Source organism: Helobdella robusta, assembly GCF_000326865.2.
Source record: "Helobdella robusta unplaced genomic scaffold HELROscaffold_14, whole genome shotgun sequence".
Classification (NCBI taxonomy): domain Eukaryota; kingdom Metazoa; phylum Annelida; class Clitellata; order Rhynchobdellida; family Glossiphoniidae; genus Helobdella; species Helobdella robusta.
Genome location: NW_008703782.1, coordinates 892,625 through 918,821, shown reverse-complemented (window position 1 = coordinate 918,821; position 26,197 = coordinate 892,625). Strand labels below are relative to the sequence as shown.

Here is a 26,197-nt window from a genome sequence, read left to right as displayed (position 1 = left end):
TTGACAGAGAATAACAGAATAAACATCATACACAAATATATATATATGATCATACATAAATATAGTAGTATATATAGATATATGGCAGTGCATCTTTCTATATTGGATATGAATGGATACACAAATAAACACACACACACACACACACACACACACACACACACACACACACACACACACACACACACACACACACATAGCTATATAACACTGGGAGTGTGAACAACAAACTGACTAGATATATATTCAATAGAAAATTAAATAAGCCAAAAACCGACCAATCAGAAAAGACTAACATACACAAAATGAAAAAAAAATTGTAATGCAACATTATGTCGACATCTGAATGGCGTTTAAAAAGTAGTTATACGATTGATCGATTAACTGACTGATTGACTGACTGATACATTGATTGATTGATACATTGATTAATTGATAGTACAAAAAAATAAAAACAAAAGAAAATAAAGAAAAAAAAATGATAAAACAAAATAATATTTATAATAACATCAAGAGCATTCACGACGAAATAAAACGAATAGAAGACTTATTGTAAACAAGAGGACACAAACAACAAAACTAATGAGAAATTTTAGCCGTAGCAATTGACTAGGATGTGTTAATGTCGTTGTTCATGTAGATATAGTGTAGATGACGTTTCTATGTTTATTATTATTTATTTGATGATGTTTATAATGTTGTTGATGATGCACGTGTTGTTTATCTCAGACAATGCAAAAACACGCCCACACCGTCAACATGAATAGCAACAATGCAATGCAATACATAGATAAAAAAATATAACGACTACAATGATCTAAAATGAACACAGGTTTAAAATTTAAAAACATACGAAGACAAATAAATCACCTCAACTGAGCCAATTTGCCTGATACAAACGTTACATAAGGGAGAGAAAAAAAAGGTTTTTAAATTACATAAACATTGAATTAGAAATAAATAAATTTTGCACGTAAACTAATTTTGTACTGGTCAGACAGTGGAAAATAGATATATTGAAATCATGCACGTAAAATATATATTCATTAAATGCATGAATCATTAAAGGACATTTTAAGATTCTTAATATGCAGTAGAATTCTCCACACTATATGTATATAAATATATATATATATTTAAATATATATAAATGTTAGATTAAGACTGTCAGAAATGCAATTATTGATGAAAATCACAGCATGTTCGGCGTTAGTAAACTTCCAATTAAACTTCTGAAAAGTTAAATTGGATGTTAACTAACGCCGAACATATATATATATATATATATATATATATATATATATATATATATATATATATATATATATATAATCAATATTAACGATAAAAGCAGTTATATTTTATAACATACTAACTGTAATTATTATAAAAAAAGTGATTGAATTTGAATCAAAATGATAATTATTAATATGATAGGAATTATATATAGTGTAGTGTAGAATATGTATAAAACCAATGGCTTCATGACGTGGTTAACTTCTTAAAAGGAGATAGGTTAAAATCCATTTAAAAGTCGATTTCTATTTTATAAGGGGGAAGTATCTGTTTATTAGACCAACAGCCATTGACGGAATCAACTGCAAAGCAACCCACTTTGAAAATTCGATCACGGTATATAATTAGGTAGACGTTTATTAATGAGATGGATTCTATTTATGGGAGCAAAATCTATTTTTAGAATCAACATCTATAAATAACTCGAAATCTATTTATAGGACCATCTTGAATATTTATTTATAAGAGCATCATCATTTATTAATAACTCGAAATCTAATATGACTCAATAGCAATAGCTCAATATCTATTTATAGGAATAACATTTATTAATAAATCAAATTCTATTTATAAGACCAACGGCTATTAATAACTCAATATTTATCAAATTATCTACAATTAGCAGAATCTTTCTACAAGTTAGACATCTATAAATAACTCAATATCTATTCATTGGACCATGATCTATTAATAACTCAATATCTATTTATAGGTTCAGCTGCTAAGTTGTTGTTTACATTGTTGCCACTGCAGCTGTTGTTTTGGGCCGTGCCCCCAGTTGTTATGAGGCTGGTAGCTGCCTGCTGAAATGTTCTATTGGCCAGGATGTCTTGGGTGAATTCTTGTTGCGCCTTGGCAAATGAAGCTCCCGTGCTTCTGTAGATGCGGTGGACCTATGCACACGTATGTGTGTGTGTGTGTAGTGTGTGCGCGTGTGTGCGTGTGTGGTGTGTGTGTGCGCGTGTGGGTTTGATATAATGTTTGCACATAAAACAATTTTACTGAAATTGACAAGGACGAATTGTCAAAAGTTAAAATATAAACAGAAATCAATCTAAGTGACTAAAGAAAGCAAGTTAGTAAATAAATGAGTGAATAGATAAATAAATAAATAAATAAGTGAGAGAATGAATGAATGAATGGATGAACAAACAATGCAAAACAAAACAAAATCAGACAAAAATATAAAACCTTAAGTAAAAGAGATAGATCAATAGCGGCCAGGACGAGAAATGCAACACCGACGAGCAGCATGAGAAGTCCAACGAATATGCACCCAGCAGTGCCGTGCATGAACATGGAGATGCTACTTATTATGCCGCTGTCGTTCAATGTTGACATCATTTTTCAATTATAAAACCTTTTCGACAACTAATTCATTCATTCCCTCAACAATCCAACTAATCAGTTAAACAGCTAATCATTTAAAATCATGAGAGCCAACCAATCAACCATCTAATCAACCTACTCACCAACTGAACCAACCAATCAATCAAACCAGTTAACTGAATCAATTAGCCAATCAAACAACTCAACCAAACCAATCAGCGAATGAAAAAACTCAACTTACACAGTTCCAAAGCTACTCATACCAAGTGACTGAATGATGCTTACACAGAACTGCATGAAGAATACAAAGAAGAAAAGAAAGAAGTTGAAAGAACTGTCAGCTCTGTTGTTTTGTTCATTGTTCGTTCGTTGGTTCATTTGTTTGTTGTTCATTTTTTCATCATTTGTTTGTTCATTAGTAAGTTGGTTCATCAGTTTGTTGGTTCATTTGTTTGTTAAGGTAATTTAAAATTTAGTTAATAGATAAATAAATGAAGAAATGAAATGAATGAATGAGGCCTTAACACAATAATGAAACAACACAACAACAGCACCAGTGACCACACAACACAACAAAAACATCAACCACAAAAACAAACACACCTAAAAGCATTATACAGAGGTCTGAACCAGCAAATGAATGAACAGGGCAGAAAGAGAATGAGCAAAAATATGGAAGACCCGAATGTGGCCCCGGATGTATTGTAGATGTCATTCGAGATCGACACACACAAGTATATCAAACTGATTATGACGTTTATAGACAAGATTGAAACATAGCCTGCATATATGTGCATGTAAAGAGGAGTTTTCCAATACTATTAATGACTACTTTTGTAAATATTTTTTGGGACAGATTGGATTAACTGATTGATTAATTGATTGATTAACTGATAAAAATCAATGATTAATATATTAAATCATTTATTCAATCATTTATTCATTCATTCATTCATTCAGTAACCTAGCCATGCTTTATATCCAAGTTTGACCAAATGCTGAAACTGCAATGGAATGTCAAAGGAGATATCTTGGAAGAAACAGGGCTTCAGAGGGCAAAATGAGGGCAAAGGTGGAAAATTATTTCTGCGAACTGATTGGTCATATTTAGTTATCATGCTATTATTAATTACACAATATTTTATATTATAATCAATTTAATAAATAAAAAAAACTATAAGATATCTATAAAAGAATGTTAAAGAAATTTAAATAAAGTTAATGCATAAATTTTAAATTAGTTAAAAAACAAAATTATTAAAAATAAATATTATATCAAATGTTATTGCTAAATGTTAAAATTTAATAAGCCCAACCCTGAAGTTGCACATTCCTTTGCATTTCCTCTTCCCTTCTCTGTAGTTCTGCAGCTTTTCTTTCTAGTTCTTCCTGTTTCCTACGCAGGTCGACAGATGCACTGCTCTCATATAAAGTTGGTGAAACATAAGGAGGAGGTGGTCCAAGTATGGCTTGATTGATGGCATCATCTACAGTCTGGAAACATTTTTTACATAGAAAACTTATTTCAAATGATATACTATAGATAGAAGATTATAGATAGACTAGAATTATAGTTAGATAAGAAGATATTATAATAATAAAATAAATAAAAGTAAATATACCAGGAAAAAGAAAAAGACTCAATTGTAAAGTAAATCAATTGGTCACCTGATTAATATGATTTGTTATGTCAGCTTCATGCCTGGCAACACCCTTGTCAATTTTCAGTGCTGCCAAGACGGCCGGGTCCTTAAAAAAAAACAAAGTTATTCTTTTAAAATAAAATTATAAAAATAAATTATTAAAATTTAATTAAATTTATTAAAATAGAAAAGAAAAAACCAGATGGCAAAACAACTTTCAGAGCTAAAACAATATTCAAGCGCAAAAATTAAACAAAAAATTCAAAAACTAACTTCAAATGGATTCTTCTCGTCCAAATTCGCAAAACTATTCGACATTTTGAGACTTTTGATTCAAAAAAAATATCAGACGTGTTTATGTCACAGCAAAACTCGTCACCAAATTATATTGACATATCATAATATTGTAGGATTGGACTGATTAGCATAGTAATAACCTGCGAAAGCCTGACAAACGTTTACCCAGAATCACATTGAAGACGCACTATAGTTCTATTTTAATTTTTTTCATTTAATAATGAAAATTTTTGATATATAGTGATTTAAATCGTACAATAAGTTATCATTTTGTAATATGTAATTTTGTTCGATATCTTCATTGAATGTAGCTCATATATAGTAAATAAGCTAGTAGCATATATATAGAATATAACATATAGGTATAAAGAACTTAATATATATTCTATATATATGGCTAGTAGTTTTTTTTACCAGATTCATGTAGTACCCAACCTCTTGAGCATGAGTACGTATAATATGGTAATAGAAATCTAGTTGTGAATATCGATTAGGTCAAATCATACGTCTTGATTATTAAAGATATATGGGTCATACAGATGCAAAAAGTTTTTATTAATTACCATAGATTATTATTAACATTTTTGTATAAATCAAGTTTTTTTTATCAGCGTCTGTAATATGCTAATGAATAAAAAAATGACTGCATAAAGTCACGACAATTCTAACGACATATAATTTTATTATTTCAGAGAGTTATATTTAAGAAGGATGATTCACATTATTTTATAATTAATTCATCGTATGGGAATGTATTTTTAAATCATTCTATTCAAATCTGTTGTTAGCTGTGAAATGTACTAGTCAGACAATAAATACAATGCAGAAATGTATTTGCATCCTAAACGTATAAATATTGTTGAAAGCCATGAATTAGAGGCTCACATACATACATAGGTATTTGTCAATGTTGTGTATATAACATTATCATTAATTAATTATTACTACATACTTTTCTGAAAACTTTTATAATTAACTACCGTTAAGTTATCGAGTCCTTTTTCTGAAGAAACATCAAAATTTTCTCGTCGTTTTGTGAAAATGTGAGATATAACAAGACAAAACATTTAAGATATCGTTTTACGCTATTGTTATTATTTTTATTTAATCGTTTCTGAAGAATTAAATTAAAAAAGCTTGTTATTCTAACAGAAAATATGGATATTGAGACATTAAACGATATCCATGACGATGACGATGACGACAATTTTCCTCCACTACCAGCAACTTTGCCGCCATTTTTTAACGTTTCTACCAAAACTTCCAACAATATTTTCAATAAAAATACTGAAATTAACGAAGTTGAAGTTACACGTGATGAGAACTTACCCCTCGTACCTTCACCATTGACATTTGATTTCAAAATTCACAAGGAACTCAACAATGACGTCATTAATAACGTAATAAATGACGAAGATGACGACGAAGGTTTTCCTCTTCCGCCTCCGGAAGAATTATTATCTCCGAGGATGTCGGTGCCGACATCGGCTGGTTTGATGACAGCTGTGAGTGTCTTTACCAAAGAAAATACTATAGAAATTTTAAAAAATATTGTTTCAAATAATGAAAGTCTGAATGATTTTAATGACAAATTGAATATTCCAAATGTTGGTTGTAATAAAACATCGGTATCCGACGATATAACCGGTGTAAATCGAACCGTAGTACCGATAGAAGAGATTGCAAATAATAACGATATTTCGATAATAAGTGTATCTCAATCATTCGCAAATGTACAAAGGGAGGATACAAAAACATCGTCATTGAGAGATTTTCATTCGCCGGCTCCTTTCAAACTCATTAAAAACCCTTCCTTCTCATCAACTAGCATGTTCAACCTACCTTTCATAAACAAATTTATGGATGTAGTTGATAATAATTTAAGTGTCGTGATTGACTCCGAGAAAGAAGCAACAATCAATCTCGAATCAATATCGGGTAACGTTGCGGAAGAAAACCCGTTATCAATCGATAAGAATGAATATAAAGCGGACGAAGAAAAAGATTCTGGAATATTCTCAGGCTCGGAAATTGTAAAACTGCCTGAACTTTCACCAAATAACTTTGATGCCAGCGTCGAGAATGAAGTGTTCGTGAACAGTGACGATGTCATTTCTTTTAAAAAACCTCTACAAAACCAAGGCAATACAAGTTTTTTGATTATTTTAAGTATTTATCCAATTATTATGCTTTGATATTCGATTATCTATTAACAATAAAATGTTATCAGTTATCATTCAGACAATTATCATACTAACTAATAAGCACTAATTGTCATAATTTTCAAATTTCAGTTAGCTCTGGTTCAACCAATGGTTCGTCCAATCGTTCATACGACTCCGCGATGAAGAAACTTACAAACTGCCAACTAAACGACGTATTGAAAGATTATTACAAAGATGATGAAACCTCGAATGAAATAATCAAAAATGAAACAGAAACTGAAAATGTTGAAGATAAAAAACCGCAAAAGCCGCTAATCGCCCAAGCACTCTTGCCTAAAAATCAGAGATTAACAAGCGAATCTGGACAAAATAATGTCGATCCTAGTTCGGCATTCAACAAGCAATCATTCAACGTGACGTTGAACGAGTTGAAAAGTTTTTTGAATCCTGAAACTGGAGTGAAGGGCAAATTGAAAAGTGCCGATGATTTCTATTTGGGAAAAATTACGAAAAAAAATTCTTCAAGTGAACAGGACGAAAAAGATTTAGAATCAAGATGGGTCGATAATAATAAAACAACTCTTACAAAAAATGTGAGCACCATAGTTGTTGAACAGAAATCTACTGATAATAATCAAATAATTTCCTTTAAAAATAATTTCAATGATTCGAGTTTGTTAAACAAAAACTTAATATCTGCCACACCTACGAACAATATTTCAGAATACGCGTACAACAACACCAGTAAACTGACAACAATGGAGTTAAATGCCAACAACACGGCACCCAAACAGCCAGAAAAGCTGCCGAAACTTTCGAAGAGCGTTTCATTGAAGAGCCCTCCAGGACAAAGACCAAAAGTGCCCAACGTCAAAGGATTCACAGAAGAACAAATTCAGCAGTTGTTAGAAAGTCAAAAGTCGCAAAATCAAAATAAGACAAGTAGCGTGAACAATGACAACATTTCAACATTTCAAGGTATGCAAAATAAAAATGTAAGCAGCACTGAGACTAAAGTTGCGAGTCCTAATGTATATAGCTACTCTAAAACCTTGGAAAATAATTTTTCAAAATTTTCAAAAATCTCTAACGATAATGATAATGATGTCTTCAATGCAAATATAAACACGGAAAATGAGAAAAATAAAGAAAAACGGGGAGAAGCAAAATCACCAGGTGCACATCAAACCATAGAATTAAACTTAAGATCAAAAAAGTTATTTTTTGAGCAGATATCCACGCAAGAAAGCGACCAACAAACGAAAAAGAGAGGAGACAGTGCTGATTTCAAATTAAAACCATCTTTCAGTGATTCCTCGTACCAACGTAATAAAGTTTTTGATAAAGGTAGCAGCATTGAAGACGAGTTGAAACTTGTTTTAGAAAAAAAGATATTTCACGGCAAAGATAATGAAGAGGAAATTAATAAATTTACTAAAATTAATTCGACACCAAGAAGCAGTTCAATCGACAAAAGCACGATCGATGGGTTAAATAATGAAGACAGCGTTAATGCAGAAGGTAAGGACGCAATCTTTACTCCACCGGTTTCTGAAACTAAAGCTTTTTTTGAATCAAAAAATAATGGCATCACGAAACCATTAAAACCACAAAATGTTACGAACGTAACCTTAAAAAAGTCATCTTCCCTGCTAGATAAGTCAGCATTTCACAGAATGGTCGCATTCAAACCAGAACCAAAGTTGATTCAAAAATCCAAAAATGTTAATAACGAAAGGTCACTTGGAATAGATGCTCATACTAAGTATGAACAAGAAACAGTTGAAACACTGGTGAATAAATACAAAATTCTGCACAACAAACCTCTCACGGAAAGGAAAATTCATCCCATCAGTAAGTCGGTTTCAGTCGATCAGAAAGTTTCAGTGCCAGATGAATCTGAAAAGAAGAAGCTTCCAGGTACCTAATGTAGATAAACTAACACAATAATTTAATGAAAAAATAATATAATCATTATTTAATATTTTATCAATGACTATTTCAATACCTTCAGGTAAAAGCTTAGCATCATTAAACGTTGCGTCCAATGTCCTGGGTGCCAAAACTTGGAGTGCTACTTTGAAAGCTTATGCTCAAAAATCTAACAAATAAAAAGATTTGATAAAATAACGCAATCATATTTGTGTTGATGTACAATACGTTTATGGCTTTATAACATATGATCTTACGAAATTTTAAAAACTAAATTATTAACATAAATTAATAAGAACATGAAAGAACATTACCTAATTACTAATGCGAGTGGTTTCGTGTATATTAATGTGCATTTATATTAGGTTTATCTTTTTGTATTTTTACTTAACTGTGTATTTGCTTAGATATAACAATATTTATACAATTTAAATTATTTATAATTTAAAATAAAACTAATAAATATATTTATTAGTACATAAATTGCACTTGGTTCATATCATATAACTAGAATAAATATATATAGAATAAATATATAACTTGGTTCAAAAAAACCAAAGAATTTTCAAAACTCAATTAACTTCCTTTTTAGAGTGTTGTTTCAATGGTGTCCTGTTTTCGTATGTTGCCTGATAAAGTTGATCAAATAATTAATTTAACATAATCTGAAAAAAATATTTCGTAAATTAATTATAAATAAAAATGCGTATCGAAAGATGTTATTTTTGTTCTTCTCCGTGTTATCCGGGGCACGGAACAACTTTCGTAAGGAACGATAATAAGGTACATATTCCTCATGCATACATATTCCTTTTTTTTTCAAATTCCTCTTTTAAATTTTAAAATAATATGTTCTATTGATTAATACAATTGTAGAATTTGTTGTATGCTTCATATCATGATTTATTCAAAGTTATAATTTTTTCATTATGCCCAAAAAAGACCAAGCAGTTCATTTCATGTATTTGTAAAATTATAAAATAAATCTCAGTCAGTCAGACTTGTACTTCGTAGAGATTTCAACACTTATCTATTAAAAATAATGTTTTTAAGGTATTTCGTTTTTGTCGAGGCAAATGTCACAAAGCATTTAACAAGAAACGAAACCCACGTAAAGTTCGCTGGACAAAAGCATTTAGAAAATGTTCTGGCAAAGAACTTACAGTCGATCCGGTGTACGAATTAGAGAAACGTAGAAATATTCCTATAAAATATGAAAGGGAATTAATGAAAAAAACTAGTAAGTGGAGTATTAAAAATTTTGTAAATAAAGTTTTTTAAGATTTCATTTTACTGTGTTCTACTTTTTGTAAATCTTCAATTGGATAAAACTTTTTTAAAATTAGAAATTTGTAAAAAAATACTTTAATTAAAGATAATTTTTAATATTATGCTATAGTTGCTGGCATGAAAAGGATACACGAGCTACGTGTTAAACGAGAGGCACAGTACATCAAGGAACGGTAGGTTGATTTGGCTAAATTTTAATTATTATTATAAATATTATATACAATTATCATCATTATTATTTTTATTTATTGGGCACTGTTTAATGTTGTGTCTCATAGCATTTGCCAAAGGCTTTCTGACTAATTTTATATAATTGTTTATATTTAATGTTTAATTAATATCTCTATATTTTTCTTTTTTTGTTTCTCAGATTAAAATTTTATTTTCTATGTTTGTTAGATTAACCAAAGGCAAAGAATTAAGAAAGAAGGATGACATCAGAGAGGTCACCAAATGCATCCACCTCATCAAATCTCCAGCTGGTTTGCTACATTTCTTAGATTTTTAATAAATTTTGGTTATCTATTTATTGCAATTTTTAAATTTTTTTTGAATTATTTTTTACCTTTCAAGTGTTGGTTATTTTTTTCAATTTTATTTCAGATAAATTAAAAGAGAAAGTGAAAGTTAAACTGAGGGAGACAGTCAAAGAGCCAGAAATGTTGATGGAAGTTGCTGAATAATTGGACAATGTTTTAAATTCCCGTTTTTGTTTAATGTTTTTGACGTAATAAAGTCATTTTGTATATTATTTTTAATTTAATTTTGTTAAAAAAAATAATGAATTTTGTGTTGGTGTGTTGATTCGGCGGAGTGTTTCAACGGCGAAGTTGAGCAAACGAAAAAAAGGGGCGAAACTGTTGGGTATCAAAAATTTCGAGTAATTAACATATGCTTAAAATATCTTAAACTTATTCATAGTCTTTTTTGTTTAATCATTAAATTTTGCCTTTAAATATTTTCTTTTCTAAATTTAAATGGCAAAAATTTTGAAACATTTTGGACTTGGCAACAAAAAATCTTCGTCATCTCCAGTACACAAATGCAAAATAGAAACAGAATCGCCTAAAATCTCGTCCAAATCTAGCAACAATAAGTATCCTAATCAGCAGAAGAGCCAGCAAGACGGGACGAAAGATGATGATTCCATTAACAGCCCCACCTCCCCACTAAAATCCCCGTCGGAATCGTTAAGTAAGATGTCTTCCGACACTCCTGATAAGACGAAAAATGGCGTTGATATGTCGCGTATGGCGTACGAAGATCCAAATATTCCGGTTTACAGTGCTGTCATCAAAGAAAATAAAATAACCCCTGACAGCATACTGAACGAAATTGCTTCAAAGTTGAATGTCGTCGATGAAAAGTCGAACGAGCCCATGTCGACATTCGGCAAGAGCAGCTACAAGGTTAGCATCCCAAACTAATTTCAAATTGAATTTTTAAAAGTATTTTTTTATTGTTAATAACATCAATTACTAAATGAAAATGAGCTATTAAAATGCACAGCACAATTTTATTGTGTTTAGCAGTTCCCAATATTAGACCTCACGCAAACAAATTTTTATGCATAATCGTACTCATGGAATTGAGGTACATATTATATTTGTGGTTTTTATTGGCATTAGAACAAGGTTACTGCAAGTAAGATAACACTGTTTTGCATGAATAGCCTTTTTATAATTTGAGACTGTTGACAAACCATGCCTTTATCTTACATTGTATTTTATAGAATTGGCCAGTTATGTCTTGCACAAAGTATAAATGATGCTTGTAAATTAGATTTTATATACTGATGTTGGCAATGTTCACAAATAAAATTTGAAAATAACATTTGCAAACATACCTTCCTTACAGCAATTGAATAAACTAAGAACATGTTTTCTTTTATGGCTTTTAGAGTATAAACTGCTTTATAATTATAATTATAAATTTTGTTGTCTGGTGTTGTGTATAAATTAATAACAATGGTTCATGCTATGATATTTTTTTAAAGATTGATTAAAATTTCTCAAAAATTATTATTTATTTATTCATTATTTAGTTTTATATAATAATATTATTTATTGTAATTTAATATGCATTGACGTGATTTTATTAAAAGTCTGATGATGGACCTGATAGAAAATCAACAACTGCTGCTGCTGCTGCTACTGACAAGTTGCCTGATGTTATAAAAGCAGGTAGACATCCATTTATCCATTTACTTATTCATTCATTCATTCATTCATTTGTTAGCTCTTTGTTCGTACATTCATTAATTCATTTACTCATTTATTTATCTATTCAATCATTCTTTCATCATTTATTCATTCATTTCATTTTGTAAGAGTCCAAATATTCATTCATTTGTTTATTTAATAGACATTATTCTAATTTTAAATTGATTTTATTTTTATAATTGTAGTATATTTTTTGAAATTTTAAGTTTGCATAATATTTAAATTTTGTGTTACATCAAATTTGCTTTTCGACGTTATATGCAAAATTTTTTACCGCAAAAATTATATTTTCAAATGCCCAGATAGTGACACAGATTGTCGACCAATAGAATACGACGATCCATATGAGGAGGGGCCTATAAGACTTTCCCAGCCAATTGGCATGTCCCATCAAATTGATTCAGGGGTGTCCAGTACAAAATCGTCCACCACTACCCTTAATATGGTCAGTTTTATTTTTTAGATACTTTTTTAGAATTAATACTTCATTTTCAATCCATATTTCATTTTTTTTCTAACCAAAGATTAACGATTCTGATGACACCTTGGAAAAACCCAAAAAACAAACAATGTGCACTGGGGAAACGCAGATTGGCTTTGATACACTGAGGTCATGGAACTTAGAAAAACCTAAACAACAGAATGTGGATGCGTTATCGATTAGTGAAGGTAACGACGAGACAGGAGATTATGATAATGATACCTTGGAAGGGAAGCCAGTGGAGCCGCCACCAATACCAGCCAAGACTTACAATTTAGCTAACGAGCTTCCCCCGCCTCCGCCTAACTTACTCGAAACCGGCGGAGACTTTGAGTCAATTAATCGACCTCCTGTTCCCGCCCGAATGAGCATGAGCATTCAATCTGAACACGATGCACCGCTGGATCTGTCTGGGGGAAAGATTATGAATAGTCGTGGTAACAAGAGTGATACGTGGTGTGGGCCTCGTAGATATGAAGATGATCATCTACCTATGCCCTGTGGTGCGTTTCTAATTTGAGATTATTTATATTTATTTGCATTTTTTTTTGTAATTTAATTGATCTGATAATTAAAGTTGCTTTTAAAATTAACAAACAGGACCAGCACCTGAGCCGCCAATGCGAGACCACCACCACTACAAAGATGCAGCAAGGGGGTCCAGTGATGGGCGTTCGAGACACGAGTCTCTCATGATGAGGAGTGCTTACGGTATGGAGCACGGCCCTAATTATATGCCTAATCAATATTACTACTCTCAACAACAGCAACCACCTTCACACATGCCTACACCGCAGCAGGCACCAGTTAGGCACCATTATAGGTTTGTCTTGTTTTTTTTTTCGTTCGTTTGAATGTTTCACATTTATCTATTTTGTGTTTTAATATTAATAATTTGTTAATATATGTATACATCATCATCTATTTATGACTTGGTTTGTCCTTTTTTACATGTCTATGTATCTATGTATATAACACCAGTGTCATTACTATTTTTTTTAATTCTTTCATAATTTCTAGGCGGCTTAATTATTACTTAACTTTGAATAGATGAGATGATTTTAAATTAAGGAGTCTATCTTTTGAAGTTCTTTTATTCTCTCTCTCTCTCTCTCCCTCTCATTTTTTTTCTCTCTCTCATTCTCACAATATATCAAGTGGTGCAATGGTGTAACAGTAAAGTGCCTGGCATAGCTTTTGTAGTGACTGGATTCAATTGCAAAGATTGTGTGTGTGTGTGAGAGATGCGTTGTTCCATGTGTGAATTCACATGCACTGTGTGTTGTTTGCTGTTGTTGTTGATACCTTTGAGGAATATTGGAGAGAGAATTGTAATGATCAAATGCATATTCATAATTACTACTTCTAAGTACTGAGTAGTAAGTAGTACTAAGTATTAATCAGGTTGTTATTATTAAAAGGAATTTCCTATGTTGATACAGGGATGATAAAATTTTTTGTCTTATCAAATACGGGCTTGGTTTCTGTCAACATCATTTCTTTCTCTCTTTCTCCTCTCTCTCTCTCTCTCTCTCTCTCTCTCTCTCTCTCTTCTCTCTCTCTCCTCTCTCTCTCTCTTTCTCTCTCCCTTTCTCTCTGTCTTTTTTTCCTTTCCTTTATATTTCAATATTATTGTTTTATTGTAGCTGATGATTTCCACAATTTCAAGCAATTATCTCCATCATCGTAATCTTAATCTTCATCTTAATCCCAGTCACCGTTTTCTAAATCATCGTCGTAGTCATCTTCGCGACCAACTCGACAGATCAGGCAGTGTTCGTAGCGTCGACTACAGACCCGGTGTTGATTATGATGAGCCTTGGGATCAGCAGCAGCAACAGCAGCAGGCCTTCACCTGGCAGACCGGTTAGTTGGGGGGTCCAGGGATGGACGGAGAAATAAAGGGATATGCCATTTTATCATTTTTTTTTATTTTACAAACTTTAATTTCACTGCTACATTTAAAATCCATTTGAAAATAAATTAGTGACTATTTTAATTTAAATTTTCGACGCAAACATCCCATCGCTAATTCAGCCCCGGACAACATGAGATGTTCCTACAACGTCATGCCTCGTCATCCGCAGTACAACAGTCGAACTTCACTTACGTCTGCATCCTGGGGTCCAAACTACCCGGCTGAACCCATCGATCCCCGCATTCCTCTAGAAGAACAATTGTTAGTACGGTGCGGCGATGAAATACGGGATGTAATTATATACATACATGCAGCATACATACACACATACATACATGCATACATACATACATACATACATACGTACGTACGTACGTACATAAACAGTTGGTTTCACGGTGGAATAGGCCGCGTGGAGACGGAGAACATACTGCGCATGCACAGAGAGGGAAGCTATCTCGTGCGCACCAGCGAGTCAAACAGATATGACTACTCGTTGTCTGTCAAGTTAGTTTCTTGTATCTATTCATTTTTTTATTTTTAGATTGATCCATTTTTCATTTAATGCTTTAAATAACCAACCAATAGAAGTACTCGAGGCTTCATGCACATGAAGATAACACCCAATCAGGATGGTCGGTACATTTTGGGTCAGTTTAGCCAGCCATTCGCTAGTATACCACACATGATTCAGCACTATACAATTCATAAACTGCCAATCAAAGGTGCGGAACACATGTCACTGTTATATCCTATCGGTAATGATATGCTCTGATTGGTTTTTCGTTTTTAAGCTGGCTTCTGATTGGTTCATTCATTTAAATGCTGACCAATGTTATTGGCTTCTGATCGGATCCGTTTTAGAGAGTCGAATCTAAAAATTCATGAATATTTATGACAAGATATTATTGGACGATTTCATTTGTTGCTCATTTGTTATTGGTTAATATTTACATTTATATTATTATTGTCATCACATCTCATGTTATTAATTTGCGTTAATGCATTTATCATCTTAATTGACATTCGATAATTCTATTCAAACTTTTTATTCTATGCTATTTTTTTCCCTATAATTTATAATTTCTAAAATTAGTAACAATAATTTTAAACAATTCTAACTACTAGTCACTATTATATATATATATATATATATATATATATATATATATATATATATATATATATATAGGGTTGAGTCTCAACCCCATATTTATAAAAAATGCACGTATATATATATATGTGTGTGCGTGCGTGTGTGTGCGTGCGCGCGTGTGTGTGCGTTACCATTTTTCTCCTCCACTAATACTTCCATATTATAAAATTGGTTGAGTTTACTTTCCATGTGCTTATCTCTAAATTAAGTGCTTTAAAAAAATTCTAACGACAAACAACATATTAACACTAAGTGGAATCCAACAATTGCATCCAAACTTAATTTGTTATAATTTGTTTCAATTTAATTTCGTTTTGGCTTTCCATTGTTTCCCCGCTATTATTATTGTCATTATTGAAAATGTTTTTGTCTGTGTTGTTTTTTATTTGTAAAAAAGAACTTTCATGATATTAAATAATGTGCGTATCTATGTGTTTGTGTGTGTGTGTGTGTGTGTGTGTGTGTGTGTGTGGCGGTATATGCACGTGTATGTAAACTACAAGGGTATCTTGGAAATGAGTTTTATATTGTTATAGTTATATACGTGTGTTTTTGTGTATGCGTGCGTGTGTGTGTGTGTGTTTAACTTTGTTATGAAGATATAACTTTGCATGCAGTTATATTGCTGTGTAATGGCTTATGATTCCTTAGCATTACGTTTTTTCATTTTGTCTGTGTAAGTTTTATAAATTTTGCGTCTATATTTTTATTTAACTCTTTTTTAATCATTATTTTTATTATTATCACCATTATTATTATTATTATTGTTATTATTATTATTATTATTATTATTGTATAATAGTTTTAGTTGTAGAATTGTTTTTAAAATCGGTTCGTTCAGATTTAAGATTTTAGTTGTAGGGTTATAGATAATATTAAATATATACGTTCTCACTCTCTCTATCTCTCCCTTTCTCTCTCTCTCTCTCTCTCTTTCTCTCTCTCTCTCTCTCTCTCTCTCTCTCTTTACCTATCTATCTTTCTTTCTTTCTCTACATCAATCTTTCTCTCACATCATTATTTTTTGTTTTTTGTATTCTTGTTTTGTATTAAGATCTGACATGATAGCTGTCGAAGAGCAGAAACATTCAAACTAACCAAATGCCAAAGCTCTTAGAGGTTTGTATATACGAAAAGTATATTATATATAAATATATATGTATAGTATATATATATATCTTATATATATATATATATTTTGTGTTTATGTGTGAATATCTTTATCATTTAAACTAAAACTGAAAGACAAAACACACTTACAAGCTTATGTAGTAAACCATTTAAAACATATTTTATTAAATGTACGTACGTGCTAGTCAAACTATATATATATAAATATATATATATATATATATATTGTTTTTGTATAGAGTATATATATATATATATATATATATATATATATATATATATAAAAGATGATTGGAGTTGTAATGTTGTTTTTGTTAAAATTGATTTGTGTATGTATGTATACGTGTATATATATAGTATATATATATATATATTTATATAGTATATATATATATATATATATATATATATATATATATATATATATATATATATATACAGTGTTTTTTACAAAGTTTTTATCGTGTTAATGTATATATTAATTTTACTTATAAATCACTTTTATTTGTAGTCAGTCAAATAAAATTCATCAAATTGTTTTGAAGAATTTTTCATTTAAACCAATCTGTGCGTGTGTGTATGTTTGTTTGTGTGTATGTGTATGTGAGTGCGTGTGTGTATGTGTGCGTGTAGCCACACACTGAAATATATATATATATATATATATATTATAAATGCACAATTCATTAATGATATTTCATTTATTTAATCTTAAAATATAGCCACATGTATAGCGAGCTAGTCGATAAAATTTTAGTATATCTCTACAAGCAATGATCATATGGTTTTATGGGATTGATATGGGATTCTTTTAGGATATTTATGAAAATCAATTTTTAAGGAATTAACTCGGAATTAATCTGAAATACTAGGTTCTTCTCAATGGATCACACTGAAGAATTGAACTATACTACTTGATTTTAAACGTTAACATTATCAGCGTTCGCATTTTTATATCGTATCCATGAATATTATATATATCCATGATTGTATCATAACAACATTTGCCTCTATCGTTAATTAAAAATACGTTACCTTAAATATGAGTGTCGTGACTTAATTGCTTTTGGTGATGTTATTTATTTAAAGGAAGAATAGGACGCCACCAGTCTTATTTTTATTTTATTTTAATTTTAATCTTTATCAATTTATAACGTTTAAATTTATATTTATTAGATAAATCATTTATTTGAAATTAGAAAAAAAATTAAACAGGTGGGATAGTAATTACATTTCAAAGAAGCGGTATGACTAACGGGAAGAATTCGTTCATTGATTAAATTATATTCTGATAAGATTTGCATTAAAAATCATGTAATTAATTTCAAATCTCCAAAATTTGCTTAAAATGGTTTGGAAAGCAAGAAATGAAAAAAAAAACAAATATCATAATATAGAATAGTAAAATCATTGGTAATATAATTGTTGGAAGATTGGACAATGAATCAAAATCGGTTTAATCATCATCAAATCATTAAACTTGCCACATTATAACACATCACTATACATGAATCAATAAATTAATCGAAATATACACATACACCATCGGCATGGCTTTCTAATAACAAACTACATGTTCTAGAATCACTGTATGCTTTTGACATCACTAGCTCCTACTATTACCGTTGTTGAAGAATACACTACCGACACCTTCTTGAAAGTCATCAACGTCGTCGCCATACATGCTAACGTCAGTAACGAACTCATCGACCAAATCATTGTTGACCATGTTCAACCCCTTCAAATAGTTTTTGATAAATTCGCCGTCCTTCTCCTTGAATAAATTCAGAACGCTGTAGTCTGTCACAAGATCCATCTTCCAAGCTTTAAGAAATAGCGAAACTGTTTTGACGATTTCTTGGTCCCTTTTTAACTTAAACAGGTAAGTATATCCGTAACCGTAGTTGAATTCGATCTCAATCCTCACGCAGTCTTGAACAAATTTAACATAGAGTGTTGCTCGATTCCCATTCCAGGTATCAGGAATTGCATAAACCTTGTTGCAGGTCGGACATACAAGTTTAAACTCTTCATTCTTTTTGAATCGCTTCTTTATGCAGGTCATGTGGTACTTGTGAAGACATTCCTTCAACAGCACGATATTTCTCGATCCGAATAGGACACGCAAGCAAATGGGACATTCTTCGTCTTTTCCGACATTCCAGTCTTTAACTGGCAAGACAAAACCATGTCTGAGGAAATCTGTCATGTTGTAATTTCTAACCATCGGACTCACGACAGCCATTTTCAAGAACTTTTCGCCTTTTATTTTAGCTTGCATTTTCAAATAGCAATTCAACACGCAAAAAACCAAATTTTAAATTAAATATTGGTATCAAATTTTAAATTAAATGTTGGTATCAAATTTTTATTTAAATATTGGTATAAATACACCACGGTATATCAAAAAAGAATTTGGTCACTCGATTCATCAAGCAGGCAATTATATAGCCGTGAGTTAGGCACTGGCCTTTAACCATTGTAACCATTTAATACAATTTTAAAATTGTGTTGCTCGTGAAGATTTTATTACAATTGTTTTTCTTGGGCTTTCTGATCGTTACCACATGATAGCATGTGTGTGTGTGTGTGTGTGTGTGTGTGTGTGTGTGTGTGTGTGTGTGTGTGTGTAAAAAGCAGCTTATAAACAATAAATAATGTTGTCAATTGTTTTATTCAAAATAAAAATAATATACTTTGGTTGTGAAATGGTCAGCTGAGCGTTGAGCCAACTTAGTAATTGTTTCTACTTAGTAATTGAAAATCATAACAATTATAGCAGTGCATATACAATAGTTATTAGATAATTATTATTATTTATGATTAAAATAATAATATTAATAAGAATGACAATAATAAGAATAAGAATTAGAATAAAAAATAATAACAATACATTTTAAACAAATTGTTATAAGTATCTATAACATACACAGCAGCCCACAGCTAATAAACGCATTAGACCATTGTACCGTCTCGAAATACCATGTTATAATACGATGCTATAATATTGATACCACACTACCATGGTATAAATACTATACTAAAATACCGTAACAATAGAAGTATGGTGATTCTTCTCTGTGTAATTTAATTATTTTATTTCTTTTGTAGTTATTCTTCTGTTTTTTCATATTTCATCAAATTTTTATATAATAAATAAATTGAATAATATATATTTATTTCAAGATGAGTATTAATATAGATTTTAAAGTATGAACGGACAGTCATTTTGTTAATGCGGACTAAAGTTGATCTATTGTTAATCAATTTATTATCGATTGTTTCAGTTTTTCCTTATATTTCAATTTAAAATGGAACATTTAAATAAATATATATAAAATATACAATATATTCCGCTCTATGTGACTAAAATTAGTTAACAAAGATTTCAATACACGAACGAACAGATACGTGGTTTGAAAATATAATTGAATAGAAAAAATTAACACGATTGTTAATCTTTTTTAATATTTCGGTCCACTTTTCACACGCACAAACAGCTGTGATTTATTTTAGACCAATATATATATAAAAGTACGTGTTATATATTGGGTAAATCGGTATTATTGCACATTAACACTCACTAATATGTTAAAAATAGGCATACATACACACGGCAGGCACACACACACGCGCACACACATATATATATTATTGATAAATTAATAAAATAATTTTTATAATAATTGCATTTCTGATAGTTTTAATCCAATATATATTTATATATAAATTATATATATTAACAATATAAACGTATTATACCCTAATACGTAACATCACGCTATGTATATGTATATATATATATATATATATATATATATATACGCTAGTTATATAAATATATAATGCATATGACACGTACTTATATAGAACATGAAGCTTCCATATGATGAGCTCGCTACTACACTTTGTTTGACTTTTCATTTTTCAATGGTGTTAATTATTTTATTATTACTATTATTATTATGATTAGTATAAATTAGATGTTAGGCGTTATTTAAATAAATCTGTATATATATATATATATAAAATTCTCTTTATATATTATATATATATAACTATATAATGTGGATATCATACATATATATATATATATATACTACATACGTATATGAAAAGTATATATTATTATATATACTTTACATCATAAGCGTATACATCTGCACTAATAACTTCTTGTGCTGAAGTTAAAGGGACCACATTTCAAGGCTGCAACAACATTCGTAGTTCTGTAGTTCGTAAAATTTTTCTAAATTTAAACAGGCGCTTATTCATTCGTTTATTGTTTATTCGAATAAATACAAAATAACTGTTTAGATATTTTTTATGGAAGGTTTCAGACTTTTATAATCGTTAACAACATCAAATTTAGAATAGATAGAGAGATACATACCAGATACCACACGTACTCAGTTTCATTCGACGAGAAAATAATAAACTTTTCGACATTATCATGACTGAACGGTTATGACTCCGGCACCTCTGCAAGAACCTCCCTGCATCAGTTTGTGCACTGTCGATAGCAGTAGCAGCGTGGGTCCAGGTAGTGCCTCACCGTATTCATTAGTAGCCATGTCGAGCCGGAGTGTCGAACCAGGCGCCAGGCCAAAGCTGCTCTTCAACTTGCTGTCGCGAGAAGATGAGGATTCGGATGATGATCATTTAGAAGATGAACCTGAACCGCCCGGTGGACAGGCGACGCGAGAGTTAGATTCTATGAGCAAATGGTTGACTGATGTTTTTAATTTTAGAACATCTCATTCAGTAACATCTAGTTCCGTCGGTTCACACAATTCATTCTTCACTGGTTGCACTGGTAGCATGTTGTTTGGGAGGGTTAAATATGATCAGTCATGGGAAAATTTAGTCAGAGGAGTAGGCTGTGCATCATTGAACGAGCCGACGGTTCTCTTCTCAAATGGGACAACCCAGCCTCCAATTCGTTTCTCAGGAACTGCGCTGGGGAATTACGTCAGTGTGCCTTCACCTCCCATCTTTAATGATGAACAGAGACAGATGCAGTTTGATGATTCGGAAATCTCCCGCCCTCGTGGCGAATTTTTATTCAAAAAAAGAAAAGTCTATGAAGATGCAGTCAAGTCGACATTTCACGAAGCAACATCTGGCGAGAAACTGATAAAAAGTAAGCGGTTAAAAATTGACCCAAATTATTATTTTCAAACATTGAAGCACAGTTACGAAAAGGAGAAAAGTCCTAAAGGCTCCCTCCTCAAGAAAATATTGTGTAGCAATTCTTTTGAGGATGATGACGACGTGAGTGACGACAGTAGTGACGTCATCGTACCTTCAATTGAAAAGGCGTTGGCACACACCACTCCCGAATATGAATTGATGACGTTATATACACAGGGGGATGATCATTATGATCAGGCATCTCGCAAATTAGCCGTCAGATTAGCTGACGAGCAATTAAACAGCAGCTACAACAGCCGAAGATCACCTGACCAAATTTACTCAAAATGTCTTTCCACGTTCAATGAGTACAGAAAACCCATGATGCTATCGAAATCTTCAAACGAAAGCATTCTCTCCTTCTTGAAGGATGAAGTTCAGTTCGCCTACAGCCTGCCAGAGTTCACTCAGCTGCCTTACAAGGACCAACGTCACATGTTGGTCGCCGCCATGTCCAGGCTCCTTGTACTGCACATAGCCAGTCAAAATATTCAACTTGAAGTATGCCAGGATGAGAAAGCGAGGAAATTTTTATTAGCCAACAGAAATGTCCATGTTCACGGTTGGACGGCGGGTTTTAAACCCATGGAAGAATTTTTGCAGAGTCTGAACATGGTTATATCGAAATTTCAACAGGATTCTGTGACTCAGCTGGAGTACTACTACCTCAAGTTCCTCGCCCTCTTCAATTACAACGGTGAGCCTAACATTTTTTAACTCTATCATTAAAATTAATTTCAATTTTAAAACTTAATTCATTCGCGTTTCCAATGATTTTCAAATTCGACCGTTTTAGTTTTATTTTGTATTAGCGCTCAAAAACGATCTTAGATTTTTCTGTGGTGAATGAATGACGTAGCGAGGATGGCTAAGTTGTGTTAATTATTATTTTTAATTAAAAAATTTCGCCAACAAAAACTGCAAACCACATCCACAGGCGTTCATACAACTTTTAGGCAGTCACTTTCTTATAATTTTCACTTCAGAAAATAAAATTTCTTCTAAAAATAATAAAAACAAGAAAAAAAATGGATAACTTCTATAAAAGCCGTTCTCAATGTCATCCTTGAACTATTTGGACCACCGCAAGCTAAAAATTCGTTTTTCAGAAATGCGCATGTATATGTATGCGTGTATCTGTTTGCGTGCGTGTATGCGTATATATGTTTGCGCGCGTGTGTATTTAGTATATTTGTATTCATGTATAGTGTATGTATAAATGTTAGCGTATCAATATACTTCTGTATGTACTGTACATATGTGCATTCGTGTACTCATGTATGGAGTATTTATTGCGTGTACAACATGTATGCATGTGTAATGAATGTACAACGTTCACACACGAATACATGCAAATGTAATGTGTGTGAAGTTGTGAATTAATAATCAGTAGGGGGTCATATTCGGGAAGCATAAAAAGCTACTAAGAAAAATTAAATAGACTAGATAAACATTTAAAAAATTGTTTTTATTAATAAGAAATATAATAAAGTAATAATAATAATTATTATTATAATTATTATTTTTAATTACCCACCCGGTCGTTTCATAATCGTTAAGAAAATGTTTGATCATTCCTGCTTGGACTGGACAGGACGCAGCGAGATGAATCTTTGCAAACTATTTCGTGAAACATTGCAGTTGTATGCAAAAGCTTTTAAGTATGTTCCATTACTCTGCTATCTCTCTCTCCTTTCCCCCCCTCTCTCTTTCCCCCACCCCCCCTCTTTCTCCCTCTTTTTTTCCCTACGTGTCTCTCTTTCTTTTTGATCTTTATTTTTATAGTTCTTTCTTATCTGATGTTATCTTATTCCTTTCTTTCTTTCTCTCTCTCCCTATCTTTCTCTCTTTTTTTTCTTATTCCCTTTCTCCCTCTCTGTTTCTCTCTCTCTTTTTTCATGTGTCTAAAGTCGGCGGGGACCTTGCATATTTTAATACGTTGGTCTTAAAAGTGCAAGACGAGCCTTACAAACAAGCAGCCAACCAAATTGGAGATTGGTGTGTGCGTGTGTGTGTGTGCGCGCTTCTTCCTAGTCTTGTGCGTGTATATGCTACTCTTGCTTTATGTGTGTGTGTGTGTGTGTGTGTGTGTGTGTGTGTGTGAAAGAGAGAGAGAGAGAGAGACAGAAAGCGAGAGAGAAAGAGTGAGAAAGAGAGAGAAAGAGTGATGTGTTGGTATGTGTATGTGAAGTTTTGTTTCTGAGCTGTTTTTCATGTAGATATGTGTGTGCGTGTATATAAGCATAAGCATGAGTAACATGGGATTGCCTGTGTGTGTGTGTGTGTGTGTGTGTGTATGTGTGTGCGTGTGTGTATGTATGTGAGCGCGTCCGTGTTTGTGTGTCTATATTTACACGTATATGTTTGTATTTATTTCTAAATAATGTAAATTATAGAAATAATAATATGTAAATTTTTAAGAAAATTAATCTTATATTGAATAGTTTCTATAAATAGAAATAGAGAAAAAATCGATAGGAGAACATTTAGGAATGATTTTTTGGCTTTTTATTTTTAAGGTATTTTTGAAGTTTTTTTTAGATAAAAAATACCATTGATGCCTTTGTATTTTACAGAAAATACTATAAATACAAACTAATATAATTATTGTGTACCTACCTGTAAGCATCTCAGCGTTGTATTGCCCACTGGCACGCATACACACAGATATTCACACACACACACATATGCATTCTCTCCCTCCCTCTCTCTCTCTCTTTTTCTCTTTCTCTCTCTCTTTCTTCTCTCTTTCTCTTTCATCTTTTTTCTTTATATTCATGTGTATGTGTTCTTGTGTTTGTATTTCTACTAAATTTATAATCTTTCTCTCTCTCTTTCTCTCTCTCAATTGCTTTCACCATAAAAATTTGCATTATACATATTATCAGCATATGCAAATAATAAAAATATACCATACCTGGGTACATGTGTATGTAAGTATGTATGTATGTGTATACGTATGCATGCGTGTGTGTATGTATGAAGGTATGTATGTGTTTTTGTAAAGAAGATGTATATGTGTATACATACATGTACACCAGCTATTTTTATGTTCATTTGGACCAAGGCTGGGTCAATCTTACAGTTGTACGTTTGTGTGTATGTGCGTATATATATATATGCGTGTGTGTATGTATGTGTTTGAATGTTGTGTGTATTTCTGTGTGTAGGTCTGTGTGTATGTTGTATGTGTATATATGTGTAGTGTGTATGTGTGTTCTGTCTATATATGTGTAAACGAATTTATATGTATGTATATGTATCTGTATATGCATGCGTGTATGTATGTGTATGTGTGTGTGTGGCTGTTATTCATTTAAAACCGCCATATTTAATTCAGTTATAATTGTTTCTTAATAAATTATTATCCACTTATGATTCATTTTATAATTTTTTAACAATTGATAAATTCATCTTAAAAAGTTAATTATTGATTGAAATGTGTCCGTTTATGTGTGTATATATGTGTTTGTGTGTGTACGTCTAGTTGTTTATGTATATACGTGTGCCGTGCATACATGTGTGTGTGTGCGTGTGTCTTTCTCTCTCTTTCTCTCTCTCTCTCTGTGTATGTGTGTGTGTGTGTGTGTGTGTGTGTGTGTACATGTGTAATCATGTAAATGATTGTTTATAAACTTTGTATGTTTGCAATGTCGTATGTTAATATGTTTGCGTTGTAAAGAGATAACGAAAGAGAGAGAAAGAGAGAGAAAGAGAGAGAGGGAGAGAGAGAGAAAGAAAGAGAAAAAGATTTGTTTCTTAATATACAAAATGTACGCTCGTATTTTTGTAGTAATTTTTTGCCTGATCTGCCTTGTTTGTATTTTTATATTTTTAATCCTATATTTCTTGTTTGTTTGATTGATTGTTTGTATATACGTTTGTTTGTTTGATTGTTTGATTGTTTGTTTGTTTGTTTGTTTGATTGTTTGTTTGTTTGATTGTTTGTTTGTTGGTTTGTTTGTTTGTTGGTATCTTTGGATGTCTGTTAAGTATGTATGCGATGATGTATAATAAAATAAAACATTAACAGTGGTGTTATTGGTCCATTATTATTTATCTTTTTCATAAGCTTCTCTCTCTTTTCGCTTTTCTCTCTCTCTTTTTCTCTCTGACCCACTCCCTTTCTTACTTGATCTCTTAA

At 31.5% G+C, this 26,197-nt stretch overlaps 6 protein-coding genes across 6 annotated transcripts; 4 read left to right on the top strand and 2 right to left on the bottom strand.

The window, feature by feature from the left end:
* Window positions 1–1,466: 1,466 nt before the first annotated feature.
* Window positions 1,467–4,628, bottom strand: HELRODRAFT_186777 (hypothetical protein). Its single transcript, XM_009014608.1, has 8 exons — window positions 4,542–4,628; window positions 4,294–4,374; window positions 3,942–4,119; window positions 3,590–3,718; window positions 3,229–3,406; window positions 2,867–2,968; window positions 2,488–2,617; window positions 1,467–2,189 (listed from the first exon to the last, which is right to left on the bottom strand). Exons 1-8 carry the CDS (start codon window positions 4,584–4,586, stop codon window positions 1,992–1,994), a joined length of 1,041 nt encoding a protein of 346 aa, XP_009012856.1. The 5' UTR covers window positions 4,587–4,628; the 3' UTR covers window positions 1,467–1,991.
* Window positions 4,629–5,722: 1,094 nt separating this feature from the next.
* Window positions 5,723–8,842, top strand: HELRODRAFT_168744 (hypothetical protein; the record flags this gene model as incomplete). The annotated part of the gene is made up of 3 exons (XM_009014607.1): window positions 5,723–6,716; window positions 6,860–8,650; window positions 8,745–8,842. 3 exons carry the CDS (start codon window positions 5,723–5,725, stop codon window positions 8,840–8,842), a joined length of 2,883 nt encoding a protein of 960 aa, XP_009012855.1.
* Window positions 8,843–9,364: 522 nt separating this feature from the next.
* HELRODRAFT_156526 (hypothetical protein) lies at window positions 9,365–13,351 on the top strand (the record flags this gene model as incomplete). The annotated part of the gene is made up of 5 exons (XM_009014606.1): window positions 9,365–9,445; window positions 9,716–9,902; window positions 10,062–10,125; window positions 10,352–10,434; window positions 13,233–13,351. 5 exons carry the CDS (start codon window positions 9,365–9,367, stop codon window positions 13,349–13,351), a joined length of 534 nt encoding a protein of 177 aa, XP_009012854.1.
* A 1,373-nt stretch (window positions 13,352–14,724) lies between these two features.
* Window positions 14,725–15,348, top strand: HELRODRAFT_74142 (hypothetical protein; the record flags this gene model as incomplete). Its single annotated transcript, XM_009014605.1, has 2 exons — window positions 14,725–15,080; window positions 15,162–15,348. 2 exons carry the CDS (start codon window positions 14,725–14,727, stop codon window positions 15,346–15,348), a joined length of 543 nt encoding a protein of 180 aa, XP_009012853.1.
* A 3,118-nt stretch (window positions 15,349–18,466) lies between these two features.
* Window positions 18,467–19,141, bottom strand: HELRODRAFT_168741 (hypothetical protein; the record flags this gene model as incomplete). The annotated part of the gene is made up of 1 exon (XM_009014604.1): window positions 18,467–19,141. One exon carries the CDS (start codon window positions 19,139–19,141, stop codon window positions 18,467–18,469), a length of 675 nt encoding a protein of 224 aa, XP_009012852.1.
* Window positions 19,142–21,327: 2,186 nt separating this feature from the next.
* Window positions 21,328–23,046, top strand: HELRODRAFT_168740 (hypothetical protein; the record flags this gene model as incomplete). Its single annotated transcript, XM_009014603.1, has 2 exons — window positions 21,328–22,750; window positions 22,991–23,046. The coding sequence occupies 2 exons, from the start codon at window positions 21,328–21,330 to the stop codon at window positions 23,044–23,046; spliced, it is 1,479 nt and encodes a 492-aa protein (XP_009012851.1).
* Window positions 23,047–26,197: the final 3,151 nt, after the last annotated feature.

Bases quoted from the DNA above. Each gene is read 5' to 3' on its own strand.
- HELRODRAFT_186777 (XM_009014608.1), bottom strand. From the start codon at position 4,586: ATGTCGAATAGTTTTGCGAATTTGGACGAGAAGAATCCATTTGAA. The intron at 3,719-3,941 runs GTTGGGCTTATT...ATGACCAATCAG, and splicing joins AAGGAATGTGCAACTTCAGG to TTCGCAGAAATAATTTTCCA. The intron at 3,407-3,589 runs GTTACTGAATGA...ACATATATGCAG, and splicing joins TGGATATAAAGCATGGCTAG to GCTATGTTTCAATCTTGTCT.